We start from the raw sequence: 16,025 nt of genomic DNA, 5'->3' as shown, positions 1-16,025 counted from the left end.
AATAAAATATATTTTTTATCAAAAAATAAATCAGGGTACATTTTTACACAAATTTAAAGGTAAGGTGTTTCGAGTTCTTCGGGTTTCTGCGGAACTAACGGCAATGACGGCGTTGTGATGTCTGCTGTTTGGTTTGTTTCGAACTTCGAGCTTATTTCGATCTTGGTTTGTTGCGTCTTCACTTTCTTCGTTCTGAGGGTTCACTAGCGGACAATGTTTTGGCCAAACGGAAGATAACGAACGTTAGTCAGATATGGATTTGCGTATTTTATTTCATGGTTGTGTCTGTGTGTCATGACGCATTAGACTGCAATCAAATGGTTTCCTCGAATTGCGGATCCTCAAGCACACAAGTATGAAGCGGGCCAGGTACGATGAACCGCAGCCCTCGACGAGCACGGAGTGCCCGAAGGAAGGCACACCTGTCAAGATGAATACAGTGAGGAAAGCCGGTCCGTACTTGCTCGGTAAGTGGTCTTGATCGTGCTTGCACCTGAAATCGTTTCGCGGCCACGGCTGCCTAAAATCACTAGCGCTCACTCAGGCTCACTTCCAAAATTTTGATTCACTCAGTCAGACTCACACACGTTTTGGCTCGCCGATCTCATGAAATCACATTCATTTAGTCCAAGCTCACTCGGAATTAATCACGCCGATGTCGACCCACAACTCGTCCAGAGTCAACCACTTGTTGCGGCTCACGGATCATTTGGACTAATTTCGACTCACAGCTCACTTCGATCCCGACTTCTTTGGGCTCACTCACTCATTTCGACTTGAGGGTCATTCTGACTCCCTCACTCACTGATCCATGCAGTTTCTTTAGCCCAAGGGCCATTATCAAGGTAATTACGTTTTGGCAGATGGCTTCGTTCTTTGTACTTTAGATCTTTCTTCTTGTGATCGAAGCGCCACATTTGGTTTTTACTTTGTTCCCAAAGACACTCGGTTTAATACTATAAGTTGTCAGCAGGAATAAACAAAATGTGCAAAAGGGCTTAATTAGGCCTTCGGTGGCAACATTCGTCGTGTGCAAAATTCGCAAGTGAGAGCATGCAGGAAGACGTTTCGGTCACTGAGAGACGTTGTCAAGCCCCGTCAAGCCACTGTGCTCACAAGCATCTTTTGCCGTGGCAATAAATTGTTTCTCCCCTCCGCTCTGAGTAATAATAATAAAAAAAAAAACACGCACAATTGTCACAAAAACAGAGATCATGATCTGAGCCTGAGCTCAGACTCGCGACTCAGTCCATGACATGAATCCGAGTCCGGCCTGCCTCACAACTTACGATCATGACCTGAATTTGAGTCCGTGCTCACTCACGGCTCAGATCACATCTGAACTTGAGTCTGGACTCACGACTCAATCATGATCTGAACATGAGTCCATATTCAGAACTCAGATGATGATCTGAACAGGAGTCTGGACTCAAAATTCTGGTCACGACCTGAATGTGAGTCCGGACGCAGGCATGACTCATGTGATGATCTGAATGCCAGTCTACTCACTCGTAACTCAGATCATGATCTGATATGAGCATGAGTGAGCCCAGGTGAGCGATTCTGCCAACCTGTGTTTTGAGCACAACATTTTTACTCGAAGTGGGAGTAAGGTAATTCAACTGCATAGCACCATTGTTGAAAAGCTAAATGATGATATTAATGATACATCCCACATTTTCCTTATTTGTGGATGCCCATGTACTGAGATATCCATATGCCTAAACAAACGCTAAGTGGTCATAATGAGACCAGAGCTGTCCACCGCAGCCTTGACATTTAACAATTTGTTCGTAATAAATTTGTTGTATTTTGGTTCAAGCTCTTGTGTACACACTGACGGGATGGTCGATCGTGGCTTGAGTACATAGTTCCCTTCTTTTATGCGGTTTTAAGGCAACCATGATGATGTAAGTTTTACAACGGCATGTATTGTATGTATTTTACCTTTCAGTTTCCATATTTGCTAATCGTGGCTGCAAAATTTCTTTTTTGCCTACATTATGTTTTATCCAATCTATGCACAGCTTGCTCAGATTTCCTGCTGTGAGTGTTCTCTAATTCTTTCAGGACCAAAGCTAGGAACGTCACCAGTCTGCAGCATCACGCAGTGCCTGGCGAAAAAAGAAGGCACAGATGAATTTTACACCATTAAGGTAACCACAGTATACATCTTAAGTAGTCTGCATATAGTGAGGCACACACTTACTGCACTGCAGTTTGGCATCAGCCGTGCTTGTAACCATCAGTGCTCAAATTGTTTATCTCAGGTGCTCATCATAAAAAGTCCAGAGGAGGAAACCCAAGAGGACCGACAGGGCAAAATGTTGCTGCACACCGAGTATTCACTGCTCTCCATGCTGCATGATCAGGATGGTGTTGTGCATCACCATGGAATATTCAAGGCAAGCTGAGCAGCTGCTTATGGGGAAGGAAGAAAAATCTCTAATTTATCTGATTGATAGCAGTTTTGGCAGCCATATTGAGCAGTGTCCGTTGGTGGCTCCTCCTCTTCCTTTTCTGCCCACTCATGCTGGGCGGCCTTATTGGTTTAAATATTGAGAAGTTTTGTGCAGAGCACATCTTGTAGCAAGTTTTATGCATGCTTGTGCAACTACAGGCTCAAAGGATTGATGGATGCGTTACGGATGTCAGGATCATGAGTGGGCCAACAATATTGTATTGTGAATTTATTTGCATATGATTACAGCAACTTATGTGGCAAAAGTTGCCATTGTTGTCTTCGACTTCTTCCTGCTGTACAGTTTGTTGCTGTCATACCACTAGTGGGGCTTTTGTGTATATGAATAAAAAAAAGTATAACACCTATAATGGCTACAAAAATACTATAATGTCATTAACACATGACGCATATTTGGATACTTTCAACTTGCGAGCAAGGCACATACACATACTGCTTCTACACAGCTAGATCACATTTTATTAGGTTAAATCAAATCGCCAATTCAGACGGTAGCCCCCTTGAAAGAAAAGAGCACCACTTAAATGAGCATGTTTAATCATTCTTATTTGTGTTGGTATGTGATGTGTCATCACAGAAATGGTAGTGGTTGAGAAGCCATGGCATCTTGCACCCTTTCAACAAGAGGTAGTGATTTTCACACCTATCTACAGTAACTGGGCATTACACTTCCAGACGTGCAGTGCAAATTTACTTCTGGCCACTGTGGTGGCAGAAGTAATGGAGGCGAAAAGCAAGGTGCCCGTGCGCTGTGCGATGTCAGTGCACGGTAAAGAACCCCAGGTGGTCGAAATTTCCGGAGCCCCCCATTACAGCGTCTCTCATAGGCTGAGTCACTTCGGGACGTTAAACCCCACAAACCAAACCAAAATTACTTCTATGTTAAAACCTCATTCATACTTTTTCAAGTTACACTGAAGAAAAATCGTAGTTGAACTGCACTGACAGATTACAGTGCTTGAATTACCACGATACCACTCTCATAGAAAACATCGCTTTTATAGAGAAAAGAGAAAAAAATGAAATGCAGGTGTTGCCATCGCTGACTGATTTCATAAGTAAACTGTGGGCATTTTGGGTGTGTATCCCAGAGCCTAGGCTATACTGGCATTCACTTCAAAATGCTAATGTTTGATCACAAAGGTACAAGCCCAAGAGACATATAAAAAATGGGGCTCTCCCTTTTGCAAAGGACGCTCTCTCTCACCACTTTGCTGCTAAAAGAGTACCTTGTGTGATGCCCCAGGACCGTGCATGGGAGATGCGCGAGACCTCAGAGGGGCTGGTGTACACGGGTAAGCAGCAGCAGCGCCTCTGCCTGGTGCTGGACTGCCTCTGCCGGCATGACTTTGGCACCGATACGGCCGACCTGGTCAACCTGCAGCACTACGTCATCCGGGAGAAACGCCTGCAGGAGCGGGAGGCGCTGTTCATCTTCCAAGACATTGTGCGCATTGTCAGCGCCCTGCACAGGGTCAGTCACGCCTCAGGCCCTTTGCACTTGCATTATTTTTTCGAAGATCAAGGCAGCTTTTCTATGATGTAAATTTATTTATTTAAATAAGTTTGCATCTTGTGGATGGAGTCAACAAGTGCGAGGCTGCGCTTCTGTTGAGTAAACATTACGTGCCCTTCCCAAGTACATTTCTTCCTCTCACTTTCAGCATAGGTGTTATCAGTGCGAATCTGTTCGTTAAGAGGACAAATTAAATTAGCTCATATCAGTAGGCGTTCCAATGACAAACATGCTACTTCCTCTGAAAACGCAGTTTTTATAAGCTAGAGAAACAGAAAACCAGAGTGCATGCTTTGCCATCACTGGCTGATTTTGCAGGTAAACTATGATTGGCACATTTTTTAATGCAACAGCATTAGAAGCCTCATCACGGAAAGAATTCTGGCTTGGTTAGTCGCAACTTTCCTTGACATGTTGAGACAGGGATGATGTCACGGAATTCATTGATTAGTCAAGGCAGTGCCACGTTTAAATAAATAACACACTTCATGACCACAAGTGAGAATCGAATCAGTGGTGGCGCAAGGAGGTCAGCCTTGCTGCCCGCTTAATGTGATGTAGCCACAGCTTAAAAACCCCGCATGTTAAGCTGCCAGTCTCTCTCTATGGTGCTTTGCATGCCATCATCTTTATCGACTTTCTGTACGTAAACTGGCCCAAATGCAGGATCACATGGGAATTTGCTGTTGTTGCATGCACAGGAAGTGCAACAACATGCTACTGCATGATGCTGATGTAGCTTTACCACTGAGCGCTGAACAATGCCAAGGAGTGCCTGCCAACACCATATTGGGGCAGGAAGGTGTGTAAGTGCTCACTGATCTCAGTAATGAAGAAGGTTATGAAGATGCACTGTAGTACTGTGGAAAATCTAGATAAAAGCTTGTATGTATAATGTGTACATTTTGCTCGTAGCTGTTCGTCAAAGTGTATGCATGTTTCTGTTTGTATTAAAGCCTTGCAATATGCTAGCAACTGAAGCACTGCATAGTACTAGAGGTGTACGAATATTAAAAACTTTGATTACTTTTCAAATCGTATTTGCAACTGGATTCAGTTCGCACTGCAACTTTGCTATATAAACGTTCTGAAAATTAAAGAGATTACAAATTTATAGCTCACCCAAACAGGCGGCAAAACATTACGACGTTCCAGATGGCAGTATCTTGCACTTATAGAAGGAGTTGAACTGCTCATTCCTTGTAGAAGCGACTGTCAGCAAGTGGTATGGCAATGTGGCGTCAGCTATCGAAAACCGCTGCTTCGTTGTGCCTGTATGCTTGTGGGTCAGAAAACAAAGTGCAACATTACATATTACATCAGTGTGTTCAGCCACGATGTAGCAAACAAATGTCTGCGAGTGTGACTGGTAGCAGTCCTTTTGTTCTAGATCCCCATATGCGCAGAAATTGTCCGGCTTGTGGAGGAGAGCATAAGGGATGAAACTGATAAAAAAGGCGCTAGCCTACAAAATAGCTCCGCTATTTTTTCAGTGCTTGTGTTGTGTGTCTTTTTGGTTGTGCCACGTCTTTCCGCACTCTTAAACCATGAGCAAGTATCAACTTACCCAAATTGCAGTCTTAACTAGCTTATTATTATTACTACTACATGATTCCTGCTTCCTTATTTAATGCATGATAGGCCTTAAAGGTACGACATATGATTGTGATGGTGAGTGAAAACAAATTTTGGCTGCAACATTTCTGTTCCTTTTCGAACTGTTTTTTTTGGAAAAACATTCCTCTTTATTTTCAGCAATATGTACTAAATTTCAAAAATATTAAATTCTGTGACCAGTTTTCATTATTCGTATCCACTTCACATCCAAAAATTTCGTAATCTCATGTTTCTAAGACTATTTTTTTTTGTTTTTTTTTTTTTTTTTTTTTTGTAAAGTAATTTTTTTTTTTTTTTGTAATTTAACTTGGCAATATTCGAAAAATATTTGATTCACACTCAGTTTCTAATACTAGAATTTACTTCACACTCAAAATTTTTCTATTTGTTTGAAGCTGGGATCACATGTGCCTCAATGTTTTCATGTCGTAGATGGGAGCAGAAGAACTGACCAGTTCTCTTCTCTGTACTGAAGGGCCAGTACAGTGGAATTTCACATAGCATAGAAAGAGTACTTCCATCTGGTGCATAGTTAAAGAAAGTGCTGGCTGCAAAACGCTTTGCTTGAAACACAGCTTGACGTATTGAAAATGTGGCCAGGAGTTGGTCTTCTGCTTCTGAAATTGATAATAGGGCAACCTTAAGTTTTACCAGTCGATAGTATAGACATAGAACTCGGCCAAGCTTGGGTACACATCACAAATAATGAAGAAGGTGCTGAATCTTTTTTGACTTGATTGAAAGTCCAAAGGGGTGCTTTTAACTACACCATTATGGTTCCAGTATTTTTAACTACATATGTTTATTGAAATGGGTTAAATTGCTTGATAAGTAGACGAGGCTAGTTGTAACCACAGTTTACTCGTTCTGTTAGCCATAGCTTTTTGATAAATGCTTCAAAATGCTTTTAGGAGATTGGCTGTCAAACTGAAAATCTAACAATGCTGACATAGGGGCTAGTTGGTTGATTATATTTGGAGACTACTCACTGGGACGGATGAAACACGACACATGACACGACACGACACCTTGTACTTGTGTCGTGTGTTGTGTTTCATCCATCCCCTTGTGTACCTAGTAACAGATGTCTCCAAAATATGAAAATGTACACTTGCAATATTCTAATTAATGGAGGACCTGCTTTTCCTCTTCTGTATATGTACAGCTGAACATAGTGCATCGTGACTTGAAGCTGGGCAACATGGTGTTCGACAAACGCAAGCGCAAGGTCACCATCACCAACTTCTGCCTGGGGAAGCACTTGATCAACGAGAACGACCTCCTCAAGGATCAGCGCGGGAGTCCCGCCTACATCAGCCCAGATGTGCTCAGTGGTGCGTTGTGCTGTGTGAAAGTGGTGCATGTGCTTGAACCAGCGGCACTGTTGCCAGATGGAGAAAAATGGCAAACAAACATCAGCATACCCAGGGAGATCCATTCAATTGACTTTTATTAGTAACGCAAATCGAATGATGTTGCCTTTGTCTCCCTTCTAAACAGGTGTTAACTAAAACTACGTTTAGCTGTACCATTTCCGCTTGTATGAAATAGTGCCTGGGATGCACCGTTCGATGAGGTGATTAAGGGAAGATGCGGGTTGAAAAATGGTGATTTTCATTTAAAAAGTCGTTTTTATGCTTCTGGCTGTTTGAACAACCCTGATCCTTCCTCGTTTGCGTATAAATCGAAGTCAGAAATGACTGGAAAACTATTAAAAGACCATGGTTAAACATTTGTGGTGGCCAAGAAAGGTGCAGATCTGACCCATTTTCAAGCACGTAATGTGTGAAATCGTGGCACCGTACGCCGTTGGGCTTGTGAAAACTGTTAGGCCTATGCTTTTTCTCCTCATATCTGACTTTGCTGCCTTCAACTCCCGCAAAGTAGTAGTAATAAAAATAAAAACTTTTCATCGCCGATACCAAGCTCTTTTATTGGACCTTTTTTTAACTTTCAGTTTCGTCTTCCCGAAATTTTTATTGCCTAACAAAGCTTTTGTGCACATCGTTTTATGTACCGCGTTTACACGAATATAACGAGATATTTTGTTTCCTCAGATCATCAATTTCAGAATGCACCTTAGATTATAAATGGACCTAGGGGATGAATTAATGCAATTTTTTCTCGGTGCTAAAGATAGCTATAGCATATTTCACCACCAGGCTTGTAAGATGCTCTGAAGCCAGTTTTATTTTTTACAGCATTTGAGTGCTGTTTTATGCACAGGTAAAAAATGAGGGTGCCGATGAATGTGGAAAGCAAGCGGTATGGCTTGTGGAGAAAAAGAAGAGAGAGCAGTGAAAGATTGGTTTGGTTTGGTTCATAGTGTTCAGCATCCCAAAGCAACGTCTGCTATGAGGGACACTGTAGTGGAAAGCTCCGGATATTTCGGCCACTTGAGTTTTTAGTGTGCACTGGCATCGCACAGTACATGGGTGCCTTGCATTTTGTGTCTGTTGAAATGCGGCCATCATGGCCGGGATCGAAGCCACCCCTCGGCATCAGCGATTGATTGCCTTAACCACTAAGCCACCGCAGTGGCGGCAGTGAAATAGGTGAGTCGACTAGGGAAAAGCAAAAATGGGGACAGCACAAAACGAATAGTAGTGGTGGGATTACGGCAGTGACAGTAGCTGCTGCTGTGCTAATGGCTGCGCGCACTAACGTGTCGGAGCCTTTGCTGTGTTTTATTATGCCGAGCACAAAAGAAAATTTATAGTGTTGCTTCTTAAATAACATCAGCATGTCCGTAGCTTAACATATTTTTGTGTGCCTTTTCCATTTCTTCCAAGGCCTCGGCTGTGGGCTCGGTGGGCTGAGACTGCATTATAATTCTAATGTTTTGTTGTTTTCATGAAGTGTCAGACTTCTCTCAAGCATTGTATCCTTAGTTGCAATATATACATGTAAATACAGCACTTATTGTTGGCAAACCAAGGCAATATTTGGTTTGCATAGTGTGTTGAATGCAGCTATCCATGTTAGCAATAAAATTTTTCAAAATCTTCTGGCACTAATCAGTGAATATGAAGCACCAGACATAAAATTATCTCAAGATATTTACATTATTTTGCTAATTTTCACTCTGTGCAGTGCTAGGGACAAGAAAAACCATTTTTCTCTGTTCTGTCCTGCTTACTGCTATCTCCAGCAGCTGTACATAGTTTTTTCACATATGCGTTGCACTTAGAACATAAGGCATTGAACTATTTCAAACTAAAAACTGATTCGAAAAGTGGAGATCGAGCTCTATAAAGTTGAGAATTGTCGTCCACCTAAGTTTAATCTAAAGGAAAAATTAATTTGACAAGCATCTTTCTTTGGACAGACCACATGGAATGCAGTCCTTTGCTTTTTTCATCATGTTACATTGTTTGAGCATTGTAAATATAGCTCAGGTTCCTACAAAAACGTTTTGCAAGCACATAGTATTCTTTAACCACTGGCATTACTACTACTAGGTGGGGTGCATTGATGCTGCGCCCATATCTGCCTTGCAGGGAAGCCCTACCTGGGCAAGCCGAGTGACATGTGGGCGCTGGGTGTGGTGCTATTCACCATGCTTTACGGACAGTTCCCCTTCTATGACTCCAACCCTCAGGAACTGTTTAGGAAAATCAAGGCTGCTGAATTCACCCTGCCCAAGTGAGTGCTGAGCGGCCTTGTTTGGTGCCTACATGGCATGCACGGATGGGTGGAGCTGTGTGTGCTTGTGTGTTTGTTCTCTCTGTGTATTGCAGTCCATTTGTGCCCGCAGTAAATTCGTACCAACCATTCAAGCTTTCTGGCTTTGCTTATGCAATCATCCGAGATGCTGAGGTCAAGTGTCTTTGAATGTGTGCGTTTAACCTACCTCATGCTGAATTTTGCTTTTTTTCTTTCTTCGTATCTGTGTGTTGACGAGCTCTGTGCACACCTTATAACACTTAGCGTGCGTAATGTGCACACTAGTAGTTTGTTTGTGCTAACCGACCATATTAATTAGAGGCAGGCTTCAATTTAATCTATGGTCTATAAGTGTCCAGTGTTGCCGTGTGGAGATTGGTAATATATGCGTAAAAAGAAGGTAGATGCTAATAATAATCATAAGGTGGTCATGTTAGCTATAGTTTGCTTGGAAATGATGCATCTCTTACCATCTCTCTGCTCATCACAGTCGCAATAAACTTGTTGTAAAACAGCCTCATTTCATCCATGCCAAGCACGAATCTGATGGTCACCCTGCTCTATTGCCTCGTCTAATGACAGTGCAGCATTCAGCCCTCCCCTCCTTTCATTTCTGTGTACGCAGGGAATCGCCCCTGTCGGAGAACACGCGGATGGTGATCCACAAGCTGCTGGTGCTCAACCCCAAGCAGAGGATGAAGGCCGACGAGGTGCTAGAGTCTGTGGGAAGCACATTGGCCATGTGGTATGTACGCAAAAGTAGATGGAAGAAGGGGCCCGGCACCTAAATATCTAACTCATAGCACTGTGGTTTTTACTTCACCATGTTCACTGTGCCTATGTCTTCATTATTTCACTGTGAGAGTGGATTTTATCCAATGGCAGTAGTGCTGAGGGTTGCAGGGGGTGCACACCTAGTTTCAGTTATATTGCAAGTAGGTGCAAGCACTAGCTTGCTAGTTTTCTGCTCAGAAAAAAAATGGGTTATTTACCCAAGTGCCTTGTTTAACACCTAGAATACAAGGCCGGCATCCTAAAATTTCTTGTACTCTCATCTGGTTTCGCTCGGTCTCGTAGGCTGCCTGCCATCATTTTGCGTATGTGTGCATATGGGTGCTCATAGGTTGCTCGAAAAGTGTTATGCACAGTGCGCTGAAACTGGATGCATATGCTACAGCATTCATAATTTCGTAATTTGTTGAATTTGCTTGTGCACAGGAATGCACGATACGCAGGCTGATGTGGGAGGCGTGTACTGCAGCACAGTCAAACTCGAGCTCTATGATGTTTGCTCTCACATCCTTCCGGTCGGGAAATGTTTCTTGCTTGGTTCAGGAAGCTCTTCTATTCGTACTAAGGATGCACATTTTGCACCGAGGCACATTTTTCACTTCTTTTTCTTGACTTCAGCAACACGTTATGCATAAATGTTGTACTGCTGTAGCTGAATGTGAAAACAAGGCTAATGGCAAATTGTTTCGCAGGCTTGGTGTGCAATTTTTTTTTTACATCTGAAGACGCACAGACCACTGATTTGTTGATTGCAAAAACTACAGTCTTGGTGGGTCATGCTTAATAAGAAGAAAAAAAAGCGCGTGTGAAAGAGCATGCAAGCCCAAACATCATTCTTGCAAATTACGAGCGCTGCGACGGAGAACAACAACGAGCGAGTAATGACAAGGACAGGCGCTGTCCTTGTCATTACTCGCTCGTTGTTGTTCTCCGTCGCAGCGCTCGTAATTTGCAATCACGTACCAACTAGCTCAACTTTCCGTATTACTGCAACATCATTCTGTGCTTTGACTTGTGACAGAACTGGGCATAATGGCAAATTGCTCTGCTTGTTTGCTGGAAACAACAGCCGAGCAATACTCACAGGTGTGGGGTACCTAGTCGGCGTATCATACCTGATGGAAAAACACTGAATGTGAAATATGAAAGCGTGCGAGCATGAAACAGCATGCTGTCCGAAACGCATCCAGGGCTGTGTCGCGTAGCTGCATCATGACGTGGCTGGTGGCTTAACGCATGATACGCAGGCCTGGTGTTTTAGGAGTTGTTGCCCTTGCCATCGCCACTGGGCAGCTTCATGCTTTGCAGCAGTGTTTCTTTGGAGTACAGCACAGCTTCTCATTAGGAATATGCAAATATTCAAAGCTTCAAATATTTGTAAATAGTATCTGCTGCCAAGTCCAATTTGAACCATGTTTTACAACTCAAACCTCCTAAACAGTCATCTATACTCATTTCAAAACAGCGTGTCATTGCTAAATCACAGTATCTTGTACTTATCACGAGTTAACTTGCCATTTGCTCATAAAATGCCAGCACGCAAAAAGAAAAAAGTCATCAAATTCTAATGCTAGAATTTGTATAAAATCGGTGCACTCGCACGTCGGAAAAAACGAAGTGCGGCACAGCTGGTTGAAACACTGGTAACAATTCTTTCATTTTAAATCACTACGATGAGAGATGTGCCGCTCACGGAAGTTGCGTGGCTTGTTGAGGATAGTGGAATGGGTGAAGTTGTGGCCCACGTGCTACTGTTTTGCAGCGACCACCATGACTTCTTTGATATTTATCGATTCTAATCGAGGCACTATGACTTAGGCCACAGAAGTGAGGAAATGAGCGTACAACAGAAACATTCTCCTCGAATCCGGCCTGCATGCTGAGCTATTTAATGGCCTGGTTTCGTTTCTGTGTCTCCTGCTCGAGGCAGTGTCTATAATCCTTATGGGGCTTGCACCTTAGGTTGCTGCTCGTTTTCATTTCATGATTGTGTCTTGTTTTATTTTGCCACCAGTGCCCTAGTCCTTGTCCCTCTGAGAGATTGATTGCTGACCTCCAAGGAGATGCTTGGTCATCTTACAATGCTTCACAACACCATTCATTTGATTCCTTGTCATGTGAACATTATGCCAGGCTGCGATATTAGGCCTTTTATAGCTGGATTAATGCAACTGTTTCCAAAGGATTATAGACAAGGATTGTAAAAGTACATTGCTACTATATATGATTTTCTCTCACGTTGAATGCCTGGCAGGGCCCACAGTTGTAGTAAGCTATGCTTACAGTGAATGAAAACAAGTTTTGCAATATCTGCGCTTTTCTTTTTTTGTGGAAAGGCACTTTAGCTTGAGCTACTTGTGCAGATATACTAAAAAATTATTAAAAAATGTTTGATCAATTTGCAACTAGCTTTTGTTTGTATTTTCTTTGAAGTCGGAAATTTGATATTTGTGTACGTCTACTGTTAATGCCTGAAAGCCCAACTAGAAACTTAAGTTTCTTGCTGTTCCACTTCATGAGAGTTGCTTTGGCATAGCTACAGGCTTCTTGTGTGTGCTGTAGTGGCATTTTGTAAGTCCATCGGTGAAGAGCCAAGGCTAGGTTGTTTGGGCGTAAAGTGCATTGCATTTGGCGCACTGAAAGCATAGCCTTATATTTTCACATTGCCTCGCACACACAGGTTTAATGTAGTTATCTCTCCTCTTTCTTCCACTGCTGTTGTGTTTGGCAGGAATACTCTGGCCACCAGTGGGAAACCCCTTCAAGTTGTACCTGACGTTGACGACAGCAATGGTCGCGATGAAGAGACGGCAACTAGCAAGCGCCTCGAACACCATGCTTCGGGATCTGCATCCTCTTCCTCCAGCGAACTGAATGAACTGCAGCAGCCCCTGAGAGGCAATGTGGGAGACTTTATCTTTGGTACCCGTCTGGGCATCGGCTATGTGCCGGACGCACGCAAGCCGGTTGTCGTCGGTGCGGCCCCCAAGCGGAGGCAGCCCGGTGTGCTGTCCATCCAGCGAGTGCACGAAGATGCGCGGCCTTTGACCGCCATTGAGAGCATGCACTTCCAGAACATGCTGCGCCACACCTCTTCGTCCAGCTCTTCACTGTCCTGAGGCATGCTGTGTGCTCTCTGGGCATACTGTCTCGTGAGGACTTACAATGCAGGAAGACCTTCCTCTTAGAGCTTCTTCACTGTCCTCAGGCATGCTGTGTGCTCTTCTCTGGGCATACTGTCTCGTGAGGACCTACAATGCAGGAAGATCTTCCTCTTGGAGCTTCTTCACTGTCCTGAGGCATGCTGTGTGCTCTTCCCTGGGCATACTGTCTTGTGAGGACCTACAATGCAGGAAGGTCTTCCTCTTAGGGCTCTGGGGCAGAGTGACAGCAGATTGCACTATTTCCACATTGTTCAGTGCCATTCATCTTAGGAGCGCACTGTGGCATGCAATTAAATATTGTATGCGATATTTAGTGTAATAGCAAGTAACATAGTAATTCGTTTGTCTTAAACATGGAGCAAGAAAAAAAAAAGAGGACCTCATGTGTGGCTGAAGTCTCAGTCTCATGTTATTGGAGTTTATCCTGTGGCATAACATTTTCACCAAACCAATATTTTGAGGTATAGTCTTTGTCAAAAGTTCGCAGACCAAAGGGTTTGCTTCTGAATCACACTGTGTGGCTCGTAATGCATCCCCACTGTTCTGAACCTCCTGAAAGTAAGAATATTTTTGGTCCTGCTGCCTCCAACGTGTAGGACATTTGGGAATGCAGGGACTGGACTACACATCTTGGAAGCAAACTTCTGTGCTGTAAACTTTTGACAAAAGCTGTACCTATGCAAGTGCTAGGTGATGATTTACAATCGAAGCCACTGCACACAGTTTTGTTTGACTCTGTGCTAAATTTGTTTTATTTTGCACCTTATGTGTCCTGCGCTATTGGTCTGTCATCAGTTGTTGCCACAGCAGGCATCCATACTGGTGCAATAGATGTGGTTCGGTGCAAGTTGTGCTGCCATGCTAAAAAATGCCCTTTGTTGATGGCTTCGGCATTGGTCTTTATTTTTATTTTTCTCATGAAAATCGACCATGGTACACAATGGTTTCAGGTGGACTAATTTTCAAGTTCAGCAAAACATCAAATGAGAGTTGCCACGTGCAAAAGCAGAGCATGTTCCAGGGGATGTGTTGAGGCCTAAAGGCAAACTGTTGTCATTGCGGGAGTGAATTTTTGTGATTTAATAGCAGTAAAAGAATGTAGCGGATGAGAAATAGAAGGCAACAAGACACATGCCTCTCTGGTACCTATCATTTTGTTGCAAAACAATGCATATTTTATTTTGAAAAAGAAGCCTCGGTGTGTTCCACTGAAACATGGGCATCTGCTGAGCAATGTCGGCAGACGTTAAAGAGCCCCTTGTGGCAATCTTAATTAATCCGGTTCCCTCCACTGTCGTGTCCCTTATAATCAGCGTGTTACTTTGGGCCTTAAGCCATATGATTTACCTTTTTTTTTTAATATCAGTGCTTCTCGGCGATTAGTGCAGCCGCTATATTGTACGATCCAGACTGGACGGGTGTACTATGGCTGAAAGGGTTGTGTGTGTTCCCCTTTTTGAGGTGTCGTTCACGAATGCTCCACGTCTTATCTACGCATGATAGCGTGAAAATGAACCTTAGCATGTTTTATCATAATTTTTAATGTACTTCATATAATTTTCAAGGTGCTAAGACAAAGTTCAAGAGTGCCACTAATGCTTGCATTAAATGGACATTGAAGACAAGTTGAGGTTGGCCGGTATTAACATAGTGGCTGCAATAACGAGCTACTTTTGCTGAAAACAAACCTTTTCTAAGCTGGAAAAAAAAAACAGGAAATGAAGTGCAGGTATTGCTATCAACCTGCCTTTCACAATTGAACCCTGGTGCATCAACACCAGTTTTTTGACACGAATCCCAAAGGCACCAGTACATCAAAACAGTGTTCACAGGGCCTGGGAACAGTGACTAGATGCAAGTTTTCCTCAGCTTCCCTTTACGCTTTCCCCAAGGCTCTTGTGATCAGAGAGTTCCTTCTTTAGTGGCTTTTGTTCATGTGGTTTTATCCTTTTTTATTTTTAACATTTAATGTGTATATCATGCGGGTGCAGCTATTTTTGAAAGCGATCTTATTTTTTTCTTTACTTTTAAGGCACTTTTAGAACTTTTAGTGCCTTTTTCATGTCATGCTGTATATATATATATACTTCATAAGCTGTTCACCCCATTTCATGCCTAATTTCATGCCCAGCAAGGCAAGAATGGGGGCTAGTTGGTGCTGCAGTTTTTTTTTTATGCAATATGTTCACAATGCCCTTAAACAAACCCTTTTCATGCCTAGTGAAATTTGAGGATGCATCCCTGTGTGTTCCTGGCAAAAACGGCAGGGCAATCATACACCATGACTACAGTTACTGCTACAGTGGTTGTTATGCACTGTTCTCATGTATACTAAACTTCTGCGGTACTGGGTATCCATGCCAATGAGGATGTTTTTGTTATATTTATGTTATCGCATTGCTGGCTGTTTGGGTGCTTATCACACACGAAACTTTGTAGCGAAAGCTACACTGCGGTAGGCTTTCAAGCCGTCGGCGTGGCACCATGTTACCGCAAAGAAGAAGAAAAAAAAAAGCTAAAGAAGCAGATGAAGAAATGAAAAAAAAGACAGATAACTCCACTATAAGCTGAACCTTAGTGTAGCCAGGAGGCCTTAGCTTTCACTACACCATTAGGCTTAACCATAGTTAAACCACAGCTAATTTTTGCCATACAACGTGTGTGCACAAAACATGCCTTGTATTTGCCACTTTCTAAGTGTTCCTGCTGAGAGTGCCACAGACTCTGGGCTGCATTTATCAGTCTTTCTCCTATGTATAAATGTTAGCTAGGGTGCTCGATTATTGAC

General features: G+C 43.0%; 1 protein-coding gene across 2 annotated transcripts; it reads left to right on the top strand.

Moving 5' to 3' along the window:
* The first annotated feature begins 80 nt into the window (after positions 1–80).
* On the top strand, positions 81–15,793 carry LOC146207486 (serine/threonine-protein kinase 40-like). 2 transcript variants are annotated; one of them, XM_084587800.1, is made up of 8 exons: positions 81–467; positions 2,071–2,156; positions 2,271–2,405; positions 3,729–3,956; positions 6,781–6,949; positions 9,116–9,260; positions 9,907–10,026; positions 12,805–15,793. In XM_084587800.1, the coding sequence occupies exons 1-8, from the start codon at positions 356–358 to the stop codon at positions 13,190–13,192; spliced, it is 1,383 nt and encodes a 460-aa protein (XP_084443926.1). In that variant the 5' UTR covers positions 81–355; the 3' UTR covers positions 13,193–15,793. The 2 variants fall into 2 exon arrangements, with proteins under 2 accessions (XP_084443926.1, XP_084443934.1); XM_084587808.1 differs by lacking the exon at positions 2,271–2,405.
* The last annotated feature ends 232 nt before the right edge of the window (positions 15,794–16,025 follow it).

Source organism: Amblyomma maculatum, chromosome 1 (genome assembly GCF_055883805.1).
Source record: "Amblyomma maculatum isolate TAMU_Amacu chromosome 1, ASM5588380v1, whole genome shotgun sequence".
Lineage (NCBI taxonomy): Eukaryota > Metazoa > Arthropoda > Arachnida > Ixodida > Ixodidae > Amblyomma > Amblyomma maculatum.
This window is presented reverse-complemented; position numbering and strand designations above follow the sequence as displayed.